The 21,590-nt window shown below is 39.0% G+C and overlaps 1 protein-coding gene across 1 annotated transcript in view; it reads right to left on the bottom strand.

Moving 5' to 3' along the window:
* The window catches only part of LOC104081981 (versican core protein-like), a gene marked incomplete at its 5' end in the record, with an annotated part of 97,125 nt that overhangs the window by 61,373 nt on the left and 14,162 nt on the right, over positions 1 to 21,590 (bottom strand). The window contains 1 exon segment of the mRNA XM_009584917.1: positions 10,882 to 11,175. Coding sequence (XP_009583212.1) covers positions 10,882 to 11,175 — 294 coding nt within the window.

The raw sequence follows: 21,590 nt of genomic DNA, 5'->3' as shown, positions 1-21,590 counted from the left end.
CTAATAAAGCAAAGAAGTCTATTCCCCTAAGATGCAGAAATCAAACCAGTTACAGTATTTTACAAGAAAATATTGACGCCAAAGGCTCATTATTTTAGCTGTGAGTTAATAAGAGAGATCAGGAAACTTTACTCAGTATAAGGTATGAATACCAGTTATCAAGGGAAAAAGAGAGTTCTGAGATTGCATTTTTACTGCCTGGCATATGGGGATGAATATGTTCTAGATGATGGTGCAGCCTCTGACTGACTTGGGACTTGCAAGAGCTAATAGTATGAGCAAAGAAGAGGAAGAAAATAAATGAAAAAATTAGAAAGACTCAACTTAGACACATATTTGTGCAATGACAGTTTATACTCAAGCATACGCAGTATGTATGCACAAATCAGTTCTTTTCACACACCCATGTCTAATTAGATACCCCTTTGGTATTTGTAGATATGAATTCCGCATGTGTAAGTTAGGGTCACACAAATATTTGTTTAGATTCACACACCAAGCTTTGAAAATGTCACCTTTGCAAGAGAGATATTTGATTTACCCTAAAGTAGATAGGCTTGCCAGATGATGTCTGCTCAGGATTTCTAGAAGAACGGATAGATTTACAGAATAGGGAAATGAGGAAAAAGAGCTTATATTTCAGCTTTCTTGAATGAGAAGTGAAAGTGAAAAGGAAATTGTGAGGGTAAGAAAATATGATGTCGCTATGTTTAGAAGTGGTGGTGTTTGCCAGCAGAAAGAGGAATGGGTTCTTTTCCTTACCATATGTAAAATCTTTTTTTAGTTTTACAAAGAAGACTTAGCTACTTATATGCTCTTTTTTTGTAGGTTAAAACATTCAATTGAGCAAGAAGGAGTAAAGTTCTTGAAATCCCACTAAGCAAAGCACAGTCTTAAAACAAGTGATTTTTGCATTTTGGGGTTCTACAACCTAAAGTAGATGTTTATTGCTCTTTTCAATGTGATTCAAGTGTGAGGTGATGTTCATACAATCAAGAATCAATAAATTCTTACAATTTTTTCCCCCTCTGCTTGCAAGAGGATGGTTTAAACTACAGAGTTTTACTTCACAACTAGGGAGTGAAAAGTGCACACAAGTAAGTTAGCACTGTCCTCCTGAGTGGTAGTTGGTAATTGTTAAATTTATACCAAAGAATCCACTGATTTGCCTTAACAGCTTTTTTTTTATGGCAAAATGGAAAGGAGACAGCATAGTCTCATATTCTCCCTTCTAACTAGGATGAGTTTCCTTAATGCAGATTGAATTTGTTTTGCAGCCAACATCAAGTACTCATTCAGACCACAATTACTATATTTTAAGTGACTATCAAGATCACTGTTTGAAAGAATATGAAAACGTAATACTCTCTAACAAAGCTAGACAAAAATGAGGGCATGAGAATAGATTTTTAAAACCATGGAAAAAAAAGGTAACTTTATTTCATCACTGCTGGGAAAACCTAATCACAACAATTTATGTAGCTTCCCAATTTCCAAGAAATGTTTGGAAGTCCCAAAAGTTCACATATTTATGCCTGAGATGAAGTTATTTGTTGTTCATGATTCATTGTCTGCTAATTACTTGATAAAATAGGTACACATTTATGAAGTAAAACTGAAAAAACACCAAGTGTATTTGATTCACTTATATTAATAACTGAATCAATAAATATTAAATTCATACACTGGTGTAAGAAAAGCACATTTTTCTTAAGAGTTTATCAATAAACAGCCAAATTTTCTCCTGTGGAAACTGACATGGGGTTACCAGTGTGCAAAGAGTAGTTCTGGTTAAAATCAGCTACAGGGCCTCTAAAACTGCTTTCTCATAAATATGATATATAAGATTTTTCATACAGATCATTCAGGTTAGCAAACTTATTTGAGTGGATCGAAAAAAGATGCTTCTTCAAGGAGAAATCTATCAATGCTATTTTTTTTTCTGAGGGAAAAGAAAAAAACAAAGAGAAGGTTGCTTTTTTAATAGACTGAAGATCAGTTTGAACTGTCGTCCTCTCCACCCAGATGTTTTGCATTACTGTACTCCTTGCATCATGCATGCAATATGCTATCTCCCTTGTCCTTCTTCTGATTCAAGACATAAGGCAGATTTTCCTAATAAAATTCACGAATATATTAGCAGCAAGAAAGCAAATTATCTCACCAACAGCTGCTCATATCAAAGAGTATCTTGTAATTTTTTAATCGACTCCTTTTATATTGAACAACCTGCATGAAGTTGATTTTGGATGGAGTATACGACTTTCCAAAGATGCTGTATTTTTTCACTCTCTCTTTATTTTATGCTTTCACTGTACATCATTTCCTTCCTCTTCTCTCCCATCATTGTTTAAATAAGGATTCAAAACAATGTAGCAATATTAAAACTTAATATCAAGGAAATCACCCTACACAACTTTAGACATGGTTTAACTTTGCAATTACCAAATAAGGATTTTAGTATGGTCAGTGCTGTTTAATACTACTTTCAGGATATCTGGGTGTACTTTCTGGAGGAGAAAATGCTTATTTTAAAGATTATATATATTATATACATTACAATCTATATATATGCATTTTCAGCATAATGAGTTCCATAAAATTTTTAACCATGTGTCTAACTTAAACCACTTGAGCAGTTTCTCTGCACTCAGAAATATTGTTTTGTGTTTACAGTTAAGTATGTACTTAACAACCTGGAAGAACATAGACCCTACAGATAGAAAAAGAAATTGTTTTGAGTCATTGCCAAAAGCCAAAACAACAAAGAACTGTTTTAAGTCAGAACAAAACCTGGAAATAGTGAATTCTTGCTGTGAATACAGCCAAAATAAATTATTCCAAAATATCAGTAATGTTGAGACAGTCAAAGTTAACGGTTTGACATCTTCCAGCCCATTTAGAGCATGATGTCTATGCAGAGAGGTTGCTTTCCTTAATTTTTACATATTTTTGTATGTTAATTTCTGTTTGCTGCTTTGTTAAGTTTGTTCTGTCTCTCCCTTCCCTGCTACCAACCCTGGCAGAGAGGACAGTCTTGAATGTTCCCCTGACTCCAAGAGTTATGCCAGCTGGAGTTTAAATTACTGGCAGAACCTCCCAAACTGGACAAGTCTAAGAATAAGAACAGATCAAAAAAACAAAAATTGGTGCTCTGGGTTACAGACTGAGCCAGAAACCTCTCATTATTACACTGACTCAGTACCTGCTCATTCCCTTATTTCAGGAAGCAGAAAGGTGGACAGGGGATGTGGAGTTTTGCTCATTACTTATGAGACATGTGGTAGCATAAGGAGGATTCAAAATATGATATTCAAGCTATAAGAGTTCCTCTATAACTTCAGGTGCATACTCCCACTTACCTACACTGTGTTTTGACATCAAAACACAAGCCAAATGCAATGAGAAAAATAATTTAAAAATCTAAACGCAGTATCCATTCCCACTCACAAAATATGTGCAATATCAGAGAAAATGAATGTGATTCTTAAAAAAGAAAAAATTTAAAAGCTATTGGTCTATCTTATTTGTAAGGAAAAGGCAAAACTTAAAAACATAACAAAAGGTCATGCATCCTCTTCACACGTTGCCCAAGGTTCTTTTCTTCCAGCTAACAGAACAGCAGAGACAGCAGCTCTATTAGCTCCGTGAACACAAATACTCTTAAGCAAAACCACTTGTTATTTCATAACTTCTGAAGTCAGACGGTTAAAGAGGGAAGGATATGTTATCTCCTGGTTTCCCCACATGCAAGTGTAGTTCTGTGAACAAATTATATCCTGTCAATCTATCCACAAAAGAACAATAGCAAAAAGCATTTTTCCTTCCACATTATTTATAATAAAAATGCCAAAGAGGACAAAAAATCAGCAAGCCTCTTTAGTCAGCTCTTCCTAATGAAATCTGTATCCCAGCACCAAATAAAAGCAAAAATCTTTGCTTCCTAACCACAAAAACCAACTGAAGAACAAAGAAAGCCAAGATTGTCACTCAGGTCAGGAACCAACAGCAAAAATCTTGCTCCTTTGCTCTCCCCAGCTAGTGTGAAAGGAAACAAATTACCCATATGTCCCATGAGCGGTAGCCAGTTCCCACAGCAGTGAGCAAAAGTGATAAAGAGCAAAACCAATTTATCTTTCCTGTACTTGAACACTTAAAGGGATGGATCTTTTACTTCTTCACCTTGTTGCTCCTAATCCCATCCTTGTTATCTGACCCGTTCAGTGATCTGAGAGAATTAAAGGAAAATGCCTTCAACTGTGTCCTCTTTTCTTTCCTCTTTCCTTCTGTCCACAATGTTTGCACTTAGGAACTACTCTTAAGGAACCCAGTTTTTAATGACTCGGATAAATGCAAGTTCACTTCCTCTGGCAAAAAAAGCATCTCCTCCTGAAGCTCCACCTCCTGAGGCTCCAAACAGTTGCTCCACATACATCAGCTAGATTGATCAATCAGGTTCTCTCTGTTCATACTTTACGCAGCATTTAAAAGGTTAAGCTGCACCCAAGCACCACCTCCTCCTCCTCCTTCTCAGGGTGAGGTACTAGTGAGGTCTATGGCACAGGATTGTCTGAAGTGGATTGAAATCTTCTTGCCATTTTCAGCATGGTCTGACTTCTCAAAATTTCTCCAACATGCAACAGAAGGAGAGTGGGGTAAGAAACATGCTGTGAGCTGTTAGTGTGCACAGCCCCTCTGATGTTTGCCTGTTGCTATAAACCCAGCAGAGAGCTTCAGGGATTTATTCCTCCTACACCTGGTCCAAGATATTACTGGAGATCTCTGCAGCTATGTAGGTCTTGCTAAACTGCATATCTGAGAGAAGAACAGAGATCTACCTTCTTAGCAAAATAATAAAAGCCAGAGAATTGTTATCTGGTGGTAGCTGCCTCACTAAAGCAGCTTAAGCCCCTCGCATAACTTCACCTTCACAGAGGGGAAAGGAAGCATGAGCAGAGCCAAGAGCCTTGTATACACTGTGGTCAGTGCCATGTCCTTGAGGTGCTTGCCTGCTCAAAGGCATTTTACCTATCCTGATACTGGACTGTGAAATGGTGGAGGACACTGGCTTTATTATGTTCAGCACTCTATTGCGTTTCATTTTCTTCAGGTTGACAATTTTGTTCCCCGGGTGTCACCACGCCCGATGTCTTCAGTATTCTGTGGTCTTTCCCAAACTGATCAAAAATCCACAGATCTCCTGTAATACAGTCCCTGACATCAGGCTGGAAATAATTCCCTCATGCAGGAAATAGCTGGGACATGTAGCTACCAACGGTTGCTGTGGAGAAGGACAGAACTGCCTAGTTATTCGAAGTTTTCCAAACTAAGTCACATCCAGCAAAAGGGAAGACAGTATTTCTTCTGCCAGCTTTTGAGCTATGCCTAAAAATCTTATCCTTTCTGCTGCCGGACAAGTGGAGCACAGCTGATGTTTCTGAGCCTTAGCCAGCAATCATGGTGGCTCATGCTGTAGGACCTCCCAAAGAAGGGACTGTTTTTCTCTGTCCCTGCTCTGAAGACCTCCATAGAAGAACACCGCTTGCAAGTTGTCTTGCATTACCAAACAATCCCGTCTTAGCAAAACACTCTTACTTGAACTGACAAGAAACAGAGGGTTTAGGATGGAGAGGTTTTGGGGAGGGCAGGGGAGAGGTTTGCAGAGAGACAATTATTCTCCATTTTCACCTTACAAAGGTCTGTCCTGCTACATACTATGAAGGTTGCTGCTTCCTATATTTCTTCTATAAAAGTGCACTCTGGTTTTTAGCTTCAGATGGATGAAGCATCAAAGAAAGAGGCCCTCAGTCACAAGCAGCGGTTGACTTGGATACACACTTGGTAGGGCTATACTGAAACAATCAAAACAACGTGGACTCCGTTTGTGAAGAACATACATTACAACACTGTCTCAGAACTGGAATTTTCCAATCTCCAGCTAAAATGAAATCATAATGCCAAACCAAAGTGGCATAACCAAAGGGAAACAACAAAGGTGCATGAAACAAAGTCAAAATGAAAGAGCAAATCTGAAACAAAATTGTCAAATCCAGAGCAAAACGGTCAACACGTGTTTTGAGTCAAGCAAAAAATGTTTTGCTGAAAGATTTGCCAAAATCAATACAGGTCTATGAAAGAATTCAGCTTTAATAAATCAGTGTTTCACAGCAAAACGCAGATTTATGTTTCAAAAATTCAACCACCTCTGTGTATGAAGTTCATCAAGTTCAGTTTTGTTGCAGGTATGGAAGACAAAAGCTGTATGCATTTTGATTAGTGCATTTCTGGAGTGCAATTTATTCTACAGATACTATATTGTAAAATGCCCCATCCAAAGTCAGTTGAAGTCTGTGGCAAGATCCCCACAAACTTCAGTGAATTAGACCTGGTGAGACTGGGGGGCTGAGGGATGGAATCAAATAAATACCCTAGCTCTATGCAAGAACTAATTATTAAATAGGTACCCATTAAAAATGAAATTTTTTTTTGCTGATACAGTATTTTATTCTTTTACAAATAAACGTAAGTGTTCAGCAACAGTTGTTCTACTTTTTTTTTTTTTTTTTAATTGTAGATAGAAGTTCTATATGTTAATACTTGAAAACTTTTTCTCTGATGATAGCCTCCAAGGAGCTTCAAGTACTTATTCATGTGTCTAACCTGAAACTTTTTCAAGCCCTATCAGATACATGATTAGGTACCTCTCAGAGAAAAAGAAGAACTAAAAAGTCTGGCAAAAGTCTTGGAGGGATGAAAGGAAACACGTGGATAATGTTTCAGAAACTCAGAGCCATGTGGTTTCTGTAGAGTGAAAAACACTTGTGATCAAAGTGAAGAAGGGTTTTTTATTTTTTTAACAGGATTTTTAGATTTTAAATCATGTATTACTAGTCTGGGCCACTTCTATTTTCATAAAGTCAAGACACTTTGTACAATATAATTTTGTAACCAGAAACACTACTGAAGTTAAAATCCTGAACTTAACTGTACTGTTAAATGTTGTCCAGGTTGGCTGTTTTATTGAAACTAGTGCATATTATTTTTAAGTTGAATTTACTGCTTGGGTAACTGTTTTTCATGGATTTTAATAAATATGATTCCATTTTAAAAGTAAGTCAGATTTTCAAAATATGGATTGGAGTTTCTTTTAACTGCAATTTAAAATTAATATTTTGAGATTTTCCACCAAAGAGACTTTTAATTACAGGATAGGAGTGAAGACTCTAAGCAGGGCTGAAGAAAGAGATATCCCCTTCCTTAAATATATGATTTCTCTTTGTAATGACTAAAACAGATGCCTGCTTTGCCACAATTCTATTGCTTCAGAGTATGTGTAAATTCAAGCATTGGACTCATCCTTTCTGTGGCTGGGAGGCATTTGTTTTCGTGGCCTTACTCAGGGAGTATAGTATTACTCGGCAAGAGTAGAAGTGGCAGACGCAGGTCCTTCATCATTGCCATTTCACTTCAGACTAAATGTGCAACATGTGGCCATAACCCTCGAAGCTGAGTCAATGGGAACTTCACTAGCTTTCACACAGGAGGCAGAGGAAACTTTACGGGGATGCTGTAAAAAAACTGAGATCACCGCATGAACATCTGTGCTGCAGACCTTCGGCGCTGGTGCTACCTGGGTAGCTGGCTTGATCCTGCCCTGTTCACAGAGGGACTCTGTGTTTTTCCCTTTAGCTGACTAAGATCTCGTAAATGCATGTAACGACCTCGCTTTCTTCTTCTTTGTCAGCAACAGAAGTTTTTTGCTGGTGTGACTGGTTATTCAGGCAGGGAGGGAAACGTAACAATGTAATGTGAGATACCTAATGAGCACAGTAAGAGCTATAAGCACTGGATTGGAGTTACGTGGCAAGAGTCAAGATCTTAGGGAGGACTGTTTTGTTGTCTGGTGGGAATCACCCCACAAAAGCCTCATATCGAGTTAAAAGCAGTCAGAACTTGGGGATAGTGGACTTTATGTGATGGACTACCGCACTGAAACTTTGAAATAGAGGTAACAGGAAGTTTTGGAAGAAACTTCCAGACAAAAGATGATTTGAAACAGGGACTTAAATTCAAGCCTCCCTCTATACTGTAGAACCATTATTTTCTTTCTCTCCCTTTTTCTGCCCCCAAAAAGGGACTGGCTCCAAGGCTCCAATAGGAGAGAGTGACTCACTCTACAGCCGCTGCTTCAGGCAGCTGCTTGAGATGTGAAAGACCAAGATCTAGGCAGCGAGTCTCATTACTCACCACTTGCATAAATCTTTTAGCAAAAGCAATGAAGAGTTACAGCTGGTTCCTGTGAGATCCTGAGCACCTTCTGAGAGGGAGAGAGAGCTTTCAGTAACTTCTGAAATATGTGGCAGACAGGCACCCTGAAGGACATGGTTCAGTCCTACACAAAAACAGATGTATTTGGCAAAACCTGAGTCATCTAGCTAGCAGCACTTAATTAATTCTGATGTAATGTTGATTGCAATTAAAATTGCTAGAGAGCAGCCCACTGTCTACCAAATTATGTTAGTTCTGTTTAGTCTTTTTTTTTTTTCTTGTAAAAGAGTTGATATCATAGACTGTCTACTTCCTGGGTTGCAAACTGATGAAATATTTATTGTCCCTGTATCAAGGGCAAGAGTTTGCAGAAAAAGCAGTTATACAAAAGGCAACAATCTTATCAAGGATGTTTTTAACAAACTTATCAAACTTAAAAACTTTGTTTTTAACAAACTTATCAAGGATGTTTTTAGAACAAATCGTATGTCACTAGAATTTGTTAACTAAAACTTCCGGAAAGAACATTGAAAAGGCACATTGTTTGAAAAGCGTGAAATCCACACAAACAAACAGAAAGTTGGAATTTGTTCTAACTAAAGACCAGATTACAGGACATTTTACCTGTAATCCAGTCCCTACATCGGGCTTTTAGAGGGACTCGTGAATTTCATCCCCATTAAAGTCAATTTGACACATGACACTTAAAACCTATCATAAAAACTTTGGGGGAGGGACAGAAGGAGTGATATGACAAAAGTCTGCTCTGCAGTTGGAGCACACACTCCTGAACTTAACTAGTCCTTATTCCTGTGTGCAGTTCCCTTGAAGTCCATTAGGACTACTTCCACATGCAAAGTTTTGGAACACCTTACCCACAAGCAATAAAGAAAAAAAAAAAAATCCTGTTTTAAAATATTCAGAGAAGAGCATCTGAGAACAGCGAGACTGTAATGTTACACCAGATGTTGGGATTTGTTCTCATGCAGTAAGGTTTGTTCACAAATGAGCCTTCAATGCCTGAATTGGAAAGATCTGCAGCTGCAGTTGGTTCATCATCCACAAAAATGGGGACAGTACAGGCTGCACATTTCAAGCAGTTCTGTCTTACAGTCACAGGACTGAGTCCAAAAAACCTAGATATTCATAGTTAAAGACCAAGTTCTGAACTTTTAACTCAACACAAGTAGCCTTTACACTTAAATGTCAATTGTACTATTTGCAACCACAGGAACTTCCTTGAACAGAAAGGCCTGCAGGAAAACTGCTGAGCAGTCTAACCTCCCTGTGCTGCTGAGGAGGCTGCAAGTCTCAGGGAAGCAGGATATTCAGCTGGGAAGAAGCAGTCTGATCTCTTAGATGTGATGCACCTTCCAACAGTATCAGTGTCCTCTTGCACAAAGAACACTCTCGTGATGGAGGGGATCTTAAAGGATAGAAGTAAGGTGATGGGATCCTTTCTTAACAGACACAGATAGCTGGTCTGTGGTATTTGAAAGGGCTACATGGAAACTTACATGTTGCACATCATGTGTATGGAAAGAGTAAGTAGTCATCACTAATGACAGAGAGAAATGTAGGAGGGACGTTCTGGAGGAGGCCAGGCAGATGAGACCAGGATCTCCATGGTGGTGGTCTATGAAGCACTGCCGATTCCAGTAATGCCTGGGAGACAGGCAGGGATCTGTAACTGATGTGTAGGTGAGATGATATAGGGAGGAGAAACTCAGGCACACAAGAAGCTGGTGAACTTTTTGGGACAAAGGAAACCTATGCAAGGATAGGTTGCACCATAATAATAGCAGAGCCAGGCTGCTGGCACTGAAGATGGAATAGGCTACAGAGGAACATATAACCCCAAAGCCAAAGGAAAGCTGACAGATGTGGAGGAGATCTTGTTTAGATTAGTGCAGTCTACCAGGTGAATGTGGCAAATGCTTGTTGCACCTCTGAAAATACCAGAAGGGAAACAAGCAGCAGTAAGAAAGGCAATTTAGACCGTCCACACTACTAGCTGACTGGCACATGAAACACTGAGCGAGTGAGAGGAGAACTTACAACTGCTTTAGAAGCCTAAAAAGTATGATGGGACAAAATGCCTGGAATCCAGAGACAGTCCGCAAATTACCGGATGTCAGAGACCTGAAAATGGCCAGGCTTGTATGCAGTCTGTAAACAGCCTCTCTTATTGATACGACCGGACACAGAATAACAAGTTAGATGACAGTCATTCACCCGGCCAAGTAGGACATTGCTTCTGTTCTTATGTTCATTGACATGACACAAAGATACCAGGGTGCACTCAGGCACCAAGATATGTAGCATCCGCAGTCTCAGGGTGTCTGTGGATATGGTGTGTCATTCTGTTTAAAAACACTACCCAGGCCGAAATCTTACCTTAAAACTTTGCTTATCTTTATCTGCCAACGTTACTTTAAGACATTTGTTTTAGTTCAGCTTTTCTCTCTTTTTTGTAAAGCCATAGTGATAAAACAATTTTTTAAAAATGCATGCACGCCTCAAGAGCTGAAACAAAATACGTATTAAAGAAAACACTTTTCAGAGTTAGCATGGTGAGCATACAGAAGATTATAACTAAAAAAAAAAGCTTACGTTCATAGCAGTAGGCATCAAACTTGCTATCTGGATAAGGAAAGCCTGTTTGGTTCTCATAGCGATACAGGGTTCTCACCCCAAGTAAACCTCCACCACACTGGGGCCTTGCCACCGAGGCTGGGTAACGAACGCTGCCATCCGCCAGCCAGCCGTAGTCACACTGGTCAAAGCCATTCCTCCAGGCAACATACAGGTTCCCAACAGAAGCAAGAACGCCATCTCTTTTCCGACACAGCTCTTTAGCCTCCTCAAAGGTGAGCTTCTCGGGGACTGAGACATGAACCACTTCATCTAGAGGAAGAAAACAGAGATAAGAAAGACTGAGTATCACATACCAAGTCAACTTTGTTCCCCTCTTCCAGTAGTTTTTTGCTTAAAAAAATCAGATAGTTGGAAAATCAAATGTCCCAGATATGAATATGAAAATTAACCTATCACAAAGCATGAGCATTTATATGCAAACTTTATGTGATTAAGTACACTGTGGTTGGAGATTGAGTGCCTCCCTGAGTCTCTAAGCAGAGGTAACAGCAGCCTTGAAGATCCTCTGTGACCTCTGTTGGAGTAGACTTTGCAACTCAACTGTGTTAATTAAATCCAGTCCAACAGAATTTACTTTCTCAGTAAAACAAATCTTTTACATCTGCAAGCCTCCTACCTGACCTTTTTAGTCATCACTAGAATCTCACTTGAGTCACACAAAGAAAGCAAATGTTCTTCACCGGCTGCTTTACAGCAGCTTCTAATGTCATATTTCCATCAGTCGTCATCTTGCCTCATGGGGAAACAAAGGTGAGGGAGTGCACTAGACACGTTGTGTGCACAAAGCCCTTTTTGTGTGAAAAAGTTGAATTAGTCTAGAATGCTGCTAGTATAGTGTAGCTTCCATGGAAAAATAATTTGTAAACAATAGCCTTCCAGTTGGAAACTGAAACAAAACAAATAGCACATCTAATCTTTTACTTCCAAGCTGAATCACCATTATGTTGTTGGCTTGGTTGCCTCATTCACCCAAACACTATAAAGAAAATCAAGGCTCTAATGTTCACATCCTGGAAATGAAACAGTAAACTGACTCCTCTCTAGTTTTTGCTAGAACTGATGAGACCTAAAATCAACCTGTTCAGCCGTAGAAAACAGCACAAATTCAAAATATTTGTTAGAAGACAGTAATTCTCTTCCTCAACTACAGTAGGCCAGAACACAACAGCCACTGTTGCAGGAGAGCACTGCTTATTCACATTGGACATGCAATCTGTCTTACCTCCGCAGTTGTCTCACGGCAACCTAGCAAAAGGCAGAAACTACATCACCCCAAGCATTTTCATTCACATCAATATTACGCTTGTTTCAGGCTTGAAAGGAATGCAAGTGTGAAAGGAGGCAATGTGCCAATTTTCTTTTTTCTCCTAGGTAGAAACTCTGATTTGTTATTACAGCTGTAATATCAATTCCATAGTGTAAGTTTCTTTATATATGTTGTAGGGAGTTTCTAACTTAGAGGTAAAGGGACAGAGCGTGTCTATCAGAGAGGGACAGAGCCTGTCTATTGGACACACTTTAAGATAAGGAAAGCAACAAATCATTCACCCTCAGAAGTACCAGAATGTTTCATTCAGCTCTTCAGACCACACGGATAATGTACTTTTTTATTAAACACTTCTGCAGAAGACAGCTTTTTCTGCATCAAGGGGCAGATCTGGTATCATGGCCAATACAGAATGATGGATGCAGTTATCCCACCATACTGTCCCAATGGCAGCATCGTGAAACAATGGAGCAAAGAAAGACCTCTCCAGGGCAGCCCCCTCTGTTCTGAGGACACACACAGCAGCCATGAGGTATATGAAAATTAGTAGTTAAAATGATTGCAATTAAATAGCAGATAATATCGGTCCAGTTAGACAAGAAAATGAGACAAGTAAGAAAAACAATGTATTTTAATGGTTTTCTAGTAACAAATATGATGGATCAAAAATTAAATAATGTCAAACAATCCCATGACATTCTTTCTGGGAGAAACTTGTTGAAAACATAGGAAAATGGATAAACAGTGCAAGATAGCAAAACAATTTTTCCATCAACTGATTGAGCTGTCATCTGCATTCTGTTAAAACAAGGAAACTTTATGAATGGCTATAAGACTTCAAAATCCAGGGTTCAATCACTACTTGTATAAGAGGAGTCACTTTAGCAGAGAACTTACTTACTTGTGCAAAAGTGACTTCTCTGCTAAAGGGACTTCAGCAGAGAAGTATTTATTTGGTTGATCTATTAAAGTCAGCTGCTGTCATACAGACACCATCTTTGTCAAAGGGTGTTTTACCATAAAAACTAAATGATAAAAAACCCCATGTGTTTAAGGAAAAATGCAGCCTACCAGAACAATCCAATAAGTTAAGTCCAAAGTCACATTCTTTGCCACCTATTTGGTATATTAAAGAATTTGTGAGGATAAATTCACAAAGAATGCAAAAAGGTGCCAGAGCAATCAGCAAAATGCCCTTATTGTCATTCCATCACATACCAAGTAAATATTCATTTATTTCAGGAATGCTAGTGATAAGATAAAGGGTACAAAGATGTTAAAACATGGCAGCTTGCTCTAGTTAAACAGTGTTTTGCTATGATTCCAGAATTCCTATTTTAAAAAAAATCCGGTAAAGTGCAAAAGTCACATTCCAAATAGCAGTCATTTACACTAGAAGATGTGACTCTGCAATTTGTCTGTCCAGTTTGAAAATAAATTAAAATTCTGTACGATTGAGTGTGCACTTAATGTGCATAATAATTGTTGGGATGAAATGTAAAGCAAAAGCTTAATAAAGGCCTTGTTATATAAATCCAAAACCACTTAAAAGTTGTCCTGCAATCTTCCAAAACTACATTACAAAAACAAGAAAGAGAAAGGTTTGTTTTCTGTTGAGCGCTTGGGAACAAAACAGTGCTCAAAACACTTCTTCAGCTGAATGGCATTAGTTTGATTTACAGCAGCCCTAAATTATGTGATGAGAAAGTTTGCACAATCTTTCCTGCACTTCTCACCTGGAGCGGACTGTGGGTATGTATACTTCATGCATGGACTTAGCTCAGGGATATGGTGACCCATACAGCACAGAGACAGTTAATCAGGACCTACTGTTTGTGTGCAATAAGTGCGATCACTTGGAAAGTGCAGGGATGACATTTTACCATCCATGTCACCTCTCTGACACCGTTCGTGTTGAGACATTTGCTCACCACCAGTATCCTTGGTCAGAAAGAGATGGCTACCAAACTATCGATATTTTGGGTGCATGTTCTGGCAGCGCTACTTAATAATGCACAGAAACTTCCTCTAAAAAGCAAAGAAGTTAATAGTGAAGCTAATAAAATGTATTTAATCCATGCATCTCTAAAATTAACTCCTATTTTTGGAAGCACAGCGCGTTCCATATTTAGCAGGAGGATTCATCCTGTCACACTCTTACAGTATCTTTATTACGATGTCTGAAAGCACCTCAATTTCCCAGCCAAAACTCTGGAAACAAGGAAATTAAGAGAAAACTTGTCTAGTCGATAAACAAATGACATAGCCACCAACACCAGCAGGGCAGATTCAATTTTTGTGTGTGTTAAAAGCCATGTGCAATGTTTTTATAGCTGGAGTACACTCCAAGTAAGTTAGCAATATTATGCAGGCAAACCCCAGGGCTTAGACCAGCAGATGAAGAGAAACTAGTCCTGAAGTACCACGGGGTGAAATGGAGACCGTGACAATGTTTAGACTGCAGACAATAACGTAATGTATATTATTGCTGGCTCCTGTTTAAAACGAAGCTTCAGGTTGATCGTCCAGCCTCAGCAGCCAGAGCACTTGTAGAATCCCCAGGATTTTCCTGTTACATGTGTTTGTTTCGCTTGGTTAAAACAGACACCTGATGAAAGTCATGCTTTTTCCATCTCTTCCAAATATATCAAGCTAGATGAAGAAGCCAGGTTTTTCTCTTGAAGACAAAAGCTGATTCACTACAACCCCCAAGGAAAAAGCTTAAGATCTACAGACTTATCAGCTGGTTTTATAGCAAGCTTCATTCCTTTGAAGGTTAATTCATTAATTCTCTCTCATCAGGAGACATCTCACTGAGCTGGGCATGTTTGTAGATGTGAATTTCATGAATCACACATCTTAAAAGCAAGCACAGAAATACAGGCAGGCTAGAACCATAGCCGGGGGTCAACACACAACATGTATTGACTAGGGTAGAAGTAATGAATCTAGACGTAAGCCTTCAAGCACAGACCTCACTAGTAATTTCTTTTTCCATAGGTGAAACCACAGCTAAGGAATTGGTGGGCTGCTACTTCCGAGAGGAGATTTTTGAGCCTGACTATGTGGCACTCTCTTCCCAGAGCAGCGCATCATCTCCTCAACTTCACACACCATCACCCACCATGCCAGGCACAACAAAATGAGCTACAAGTCACTTGCACTTGGCAGATGAAGGCATCACATGCAAGTCCATGACAGAAGTTTGACAGATGTCTGAAGGATTCTCCCAACTGCAGAAAAGCTTGAGGTAACTTGTGAGTCTCCCACTAAATGCTTTTGACACATCTGGTAACACACAAACTGCTGTGGATGGCAGCTGGTCAACCACCTATGAAATGTCCTTGCTATTATCCAATCCATGTGAGAAAATGACAAATACTAAGGAGACACTTATATTTATTTGGTTGTAAAATTTTTAGTCTTTTCCCCCATTTTGCTCTCCCACAGCAACAGGAGCCTTCATTACTACTGTCCCATCTGGAATTTGGTGCTCACAAGCTTTACCTTGTGGTTGGGTGCTCAGATTCTACAACCTCCATAACTTTCAGCGTCAACTAAAGAAAGACATAAGAATATCCAAAGTGATATTGAATACACAAAAAGCTAATCACTCCCATAGGTGAAAATGCTTAACTCTAACAATTTTAAATAAAAACATGAGAAAAAAGTTCCAGTACCTTTCCATCGTAGCTTCTTGGTGGTGTTCTTTTTTGAGGAGAAGAAATATTATCCCCCACTACGAATTTGGCAGCTCTCCTTTTTTGAGCTTAATGCGTCTGTGGTGAACTCCAGACCTGTTCATCAACTGTTTCTGAGAGATGGTGGAACCCGCCAAGCTCATCAAGCAAAGATGACCTTACGGGGATATTAAAGCTCCAGGACTCTGTGACTACAGTTGCAGATCAGGGTGCCCTGAGTCAGGCATGAAAGATGGCTAAAAGTGACAAAATATCATCTTTTCTGATGTTATATGGAACATTCTAAAGACATTTCTCCACCTGCAGCTGTAACCTGATTTTACTGCTCCTCATAAACATTTGGTCACAGCCACATGGTTGGCAGTTCAAAGCTCAAGCAGTCATGAGACACTGCCATCATGACTTTCTTTTCCTCAGAAACTGGAATCTGTCCAAATTTTCATTTCTAGAACACAATCAAGTGTGCCAAGAAGCAGGAATATTGTGGCTATTCTGGGAACTAAAGCATTTACCTTTGCACCTTGAGGACCACATGACCCAAGAATTTCCATTTCCTCCTCCTCATTTTCTCTCTTTGGCCAAAAGCCCCACACAAAAAGGCAGCAGCAACCGCCAACAGGACTACCAGACTGCTTGTGCACCAAGGAAGGAAGAGACACTGCCCAAATCTATCCTTCTCTCCACACGTGTGAAGATAACAGATAGCACTACCCTTGTCTTGAATATTCCGGAAAAAACATACAGATACGTTTGGGCCAAGACAGACCTGAAAAGTTCCATCTGTCTTCACCATAGGCAGGGGCCTTGGAGGCTACATATAGTTAGCCTGTTTATTAATCCAACTCATGCTCCAGCATTCCCTCTCTTTCCCAAACTGCACAGACAAGACGCCTTGTCTCAGCTGCAGTTCTCTTCCTCCATCCTACCGCTGTGAAGGGCTGGTTCTCTGACACAAGACTATTAAAGAGGTATCCTTAACGAAATCACAAATTACTGTGAAACACTCTCTAGGACTGGAAAACCACAAAGACCTAAGCAGCTATATTCAACTTTAAAGCAGAAGGCTAGACAAGCTGAAGAAGCCTTTTTCTCTTACACGTTAAAACAAGTTAGTTGATTCTTTTTGATACACATCAGTAATGACTTAATTAAACTCTCCTGAATGTCTTAGGTCTATTCTAAGCAAAACCATAGGCTGAACAGGAATCCACTGCATTTGACAAGACTGGAAGAGTATACTTTTCCCATAGGCTTGCCCTCAAGTGTGAACAGTAGCATGGCAACTGCTATACCCTTAGAGAGCTCTGCTATAGTTGCAAAGTGTCGCTGGCTGTTACTTATATGGAGGGGGAAAATGAACTTTGCATTCTACATGATTCTTTTTTTTTTTGTGCCTTACTCTCACAAAAATGTTTTAGACATCAGGATTTTCGGATCTCCCCAAAGATGAGCTTTATCACGTTATGCATTAAAACCACCACGGCATTATTTCATTTTTGATTTACTCTTTGGGCTCTGTACCCCTCTTGAGAGCTCTTGGATCCATGACCCTGCATTAAGTCACAACTCAAGGCTGGAGAAGTGTCCAGTATAAGCCAATGCAAAGGATGTGACCCTAACACAGTCCCTGACCTAAGAAGAAAAGAAAAGACTCTTTTCTCTGTGTCCCTGTTTTAAAATCTAATTTAATTGTTGCTCCAGAATCAGAATGGACTCTGGACAAGATCTTTAACTGTCCAAAATACAGAAGAAACTTCTCACCTGAAGCCATATTTTAGACTACGACTTCTTTATTTATTATTATTCTCACAGAAATTTCCATGACAATAGCAAAACTGCATGAGACTAGGTGGAAAATATTTAAAGGACATCTGGTTTTGTTTTTTCTTTTTCTTCCCTGCATCACTGTAGGGGGGGAAAATGGTGCATGGAAGGGAGACTATATAATCTTCCCCACAGCCACCCCAAAATAACTTTCTTAGCATGAGTCCCCATCTGCATATTACATATGCTTGTTAGACATATATGGCTTCTAACTGGCTTTGGCCAGAAGACAATGCTGCATGGAGTAGTTTGTGCTTTGGCTCCGCACCACACACTCACAACCCCTCACTTCATCAGTGGGCTTTAGTGAGCAGATCTCACTTTGTCTCCATTTCTGACACCACAGCACTGTCAAATCCATCACACACACGCTTATCTGAAGACAGAATGGAAACTCCTCCTACCCCATCACCCATTTCCATTCAAGGGATTATTCCATAGAAGGCACTGGTGCAGACACCACTTCAGTTGGAGGTGTTAAGAGAACCTCAGAGTTATATCCAAACTTTTGCAGCTCAATCACTTTAGACTAAACTCTTTATTAGTAAATCATCTCCCACAGTTAAAGGTATCCTAAATGTTTTTGTTAATGCTTAGTACACCGAAATATGCAATGAAATACGAGGAATGTAAATCAGTTTGTAATAAGAGACCATGTCCAGAACGTATTTAATGATATTTTGACTCCAGACTCTTATTTTTATCACTAGGAGCTCAGAAATTTTAAATCCTTCCCATAATTATTCTTCTGTGTTTTTTAGCAAAACTCAAAATATTTAACTTATAATTGTGCAGTCTTTAATCTCTCTGGCTTTCCTCAGAACAAGGAAATGGTAAGAGTTAGCCTAGACAACTGGTTTTAATTTAAGCTCCTTTTTCAAGGAGAAATCCATGTCTCTGGCTAACTTCATGATTTCATATGGCCAGAAAGGAAGAAAACTGAAATGGTGTTTCTCCTACAAATCCTCAGTGCAAGTATCCAAATTAGTACTGTAAATTCAATACACATTTATGTTAAAATGTATTGCAAGAATTCCTACCACCATTTATGGCCTTCTGGGGTAACACGCTAATAGCAGCCAACAGACCAATAACTGTTCAATGACTTCCATGATGACGTTCTCATTATGGCCCAGATTTTGATATCATTAATCAAGCACCAACTTATTCCATGAATAGTCATCCCACTGACACAGGCTCTCCAAATAAGGACCTATTTAGTGCAAGTAAGTCTAATAGATTTGGCATTGAATCAGAATAGGCTATGCAGATATGAACTTTCAAATTCACATGGAAAAAATCATGTTTAAGCACAGTTCTATAATATACTAAGTACCATGAGTGTCCTTTATTATTAATGAAGTGTCGAGAGCGCTCATTACAAAAGAAAATTCGTACCTTGCAAAATCAGCCTTAGATGGATAGAGCAATCAGAAATTTGGCATAACCTTAAATCTTGAACTGTAGGTCTTTTACCAACGTATGAATGTGTTACAATACAGCAAACAAAACAGGATTTAGTTTACTGCAATAAAATTTCCAATAACTTCTGTTGATATTTTATCTAATTCTCTGTCTTCTGTGGATGAGTGGTTCCAAAGTGTAACCTCATTGATGCTATGTAACTTCAAACAACCTCTGCATTTGAAATTAACCTTTGTTCTTACAGAAACTGCTTCAGCTATATAGGCAAAGCCATCTTGGGTCCTTAGCCCATCTTAAAAAGGAAGTCTGGCTCAGAGGCTCAGGTTTCTGTGAAGGCACTAAAGAATAATTTATCCTGCGCTACACCTTGATGCAGTACTGTGTCTTCCTAACATGCCTCTATTTCTCTTCATTCAAACAGAATAAATTAACTCCTCTGCATGTCAGTATAACATGCCTATACCCCATATCCATAAAACCATCACTTCTTCTGACTCCTAGGAGCTATTTTCTGACTCCAGTTCATTTGAAAACTTCTGAGAAAATAGGCAAAAAAAAAAAAAAAACCCAGAATAAAAGGTAGGGGGGAAGAATCTTTGGTTAGCTATTATAATAATCTGCCGTTAAAACTGACCAATATAATCAGAAAAAAAAATCCCTATGCAGCATGTTGAGGCTGTACAGCTAATTGGCAATTACCTTGTCCACAGCAGTCACCTCTTCACAGCACATACATAAATAGCTTAAGGATGAGTTTTCCTATGTGCTCAGTCAGTGTTGATCTGAGCCTGCTTTCCTGAAGTCAATGGTAAAACTGTAAAGGGAATTCTCCTCTCTTCTCAGATTCAGCTTACTACCACAGTAAAGTGCTTCTAGTAGTAATGCCATTATCTATTAACCTAACAAAACATGCAGCCATCATTTATCACACTGTTTGGTCTCACACCCTCTTCAGTGCAAAAAAAGTGCACAATACGTACCAGCTTAATTTGGGAGAAAAGATTCTAGAACATTTTTATACAGGCATATTACAAGAATCGTTTAGATAAAGGCTAGGTCAAACACACTTTGCCTTTGGGAAACACAGTAATGAAACTCGCAGGCATTTTGCCTCCTGCAGAGTTTCATTCTGAACCTGTACCCATCTCTATGAGCATTCTGTTACCATACAACAGGCTTTGTAAACGTCTTGGAGAGTTTCAATGGATCCCAGAGGTGAAGTGGTCAATCACAGTCTTCAAGTCACATGTACAAGTCTTTGTAGGTCTTGTCCTTGTAGGTCTTTAACCCTTGTCCCAGGCTATGGAGCCTTTAAGATAAAGGCTGAAAGTGTGCATTTGCTTTAATCAGTTTCCCACAGGAAGCTACTGTGCAAGGAAGAAGGTAAAATGAACGTGCTTATTGTTACTTGGGTTGATACACCAAATCTCCTCATTATTCTGTGCTAGCTTATATTTCTTAAATGCTAAAGGTTTCATATCCAAGCAGATCACATTACTGCAGTCCAGCTGATAGGCCACAAAGACATGCATATGTTTAAACAGATCATCACCCACAACAATAGGAGAGAAATGTATAGCTATCCAGAGGGGAAAGGCACCTCATAAATCTTGGTAAATGAAATTTTGTAACAAAGAAGAATCAAATAATGTTCATGAGAAACTGAAAACCTATGCATGTGCATCTTCACCAAAGAAGACTGCACAGTCACTGCAACCTCTTTAAACCTCATGGCCTGGTTCCAGGTTGTTCTGAGCACAGAATATTAGCCTTAGTGAAAGAGGCTTCAGTTTAGACTTTTTAAAATTTTTATCTTTATAAGCTCAGTGAGGATATTTGACCCTGAGATATTGCTGGCTCACATGCATCCAAGATAAGCTTCTCCATATTAGTTACACTTGTCTGTTCTTAAGAGGGAAAGGAACAAGGCATTGCTCTTCATTCAGGAATGATACAGATTAGTCAGAACTTCATTTTGTAAGCTAAGAAAGACTCAAATTGAATTTGAAACCCGTATTTCAAAGATGATTCAGAATCCAATCCCATCAAGGATTGATGGAGGATCAATGAACTCTAGATGTTCAGATGTGCTGCTCAGTGACAGATATAGATGGAAAATAGGTAAAATTAAGACAATGCTGAGCACTAACAAAATTCCATTAGTTAATTTTCAGAGTTCCCAAGCTCACATGTTTTTTGAGTCTTTGCAAGACTTGTATTGCTTGTATTTTATAACTCTCCAAGGTGAACATAGTCTGGAAGCAGATCCTCACCTACTAAAAGTGAGAGAAAAATGCTTACTGATCCCAGTGACTAAAGTCTATCTAAGTCATCAGCAGGAGAAAAGTTTGCATGATTTGCTCTAAGATAGAATACAAACAAACACTGAGCACCTTAATTTTGCAATTGCTTGTTACAAATATAGGTACACGTGCAAAGGGAGGCTT

Source organism: Fulmarus glacialis, unplaced genomic scaffold (genome assembly GCF_000690835.1).
Source record: "Fulmarus glacialis isolate BGI_N327 unplaced genomic scaffold, ASM69083v1 scaffold5149, whole genome shotgun sequence".
Taxonomy (NCBI): Eukaryota; Metazoa; Chordata; class Aves; order Procellariiformes; family Procellariidae; genus Fulmarus; species Fulmarus glacialis.
This window is presented reverse-complemented; position numbering and strand designations above follow the sequence as displayed.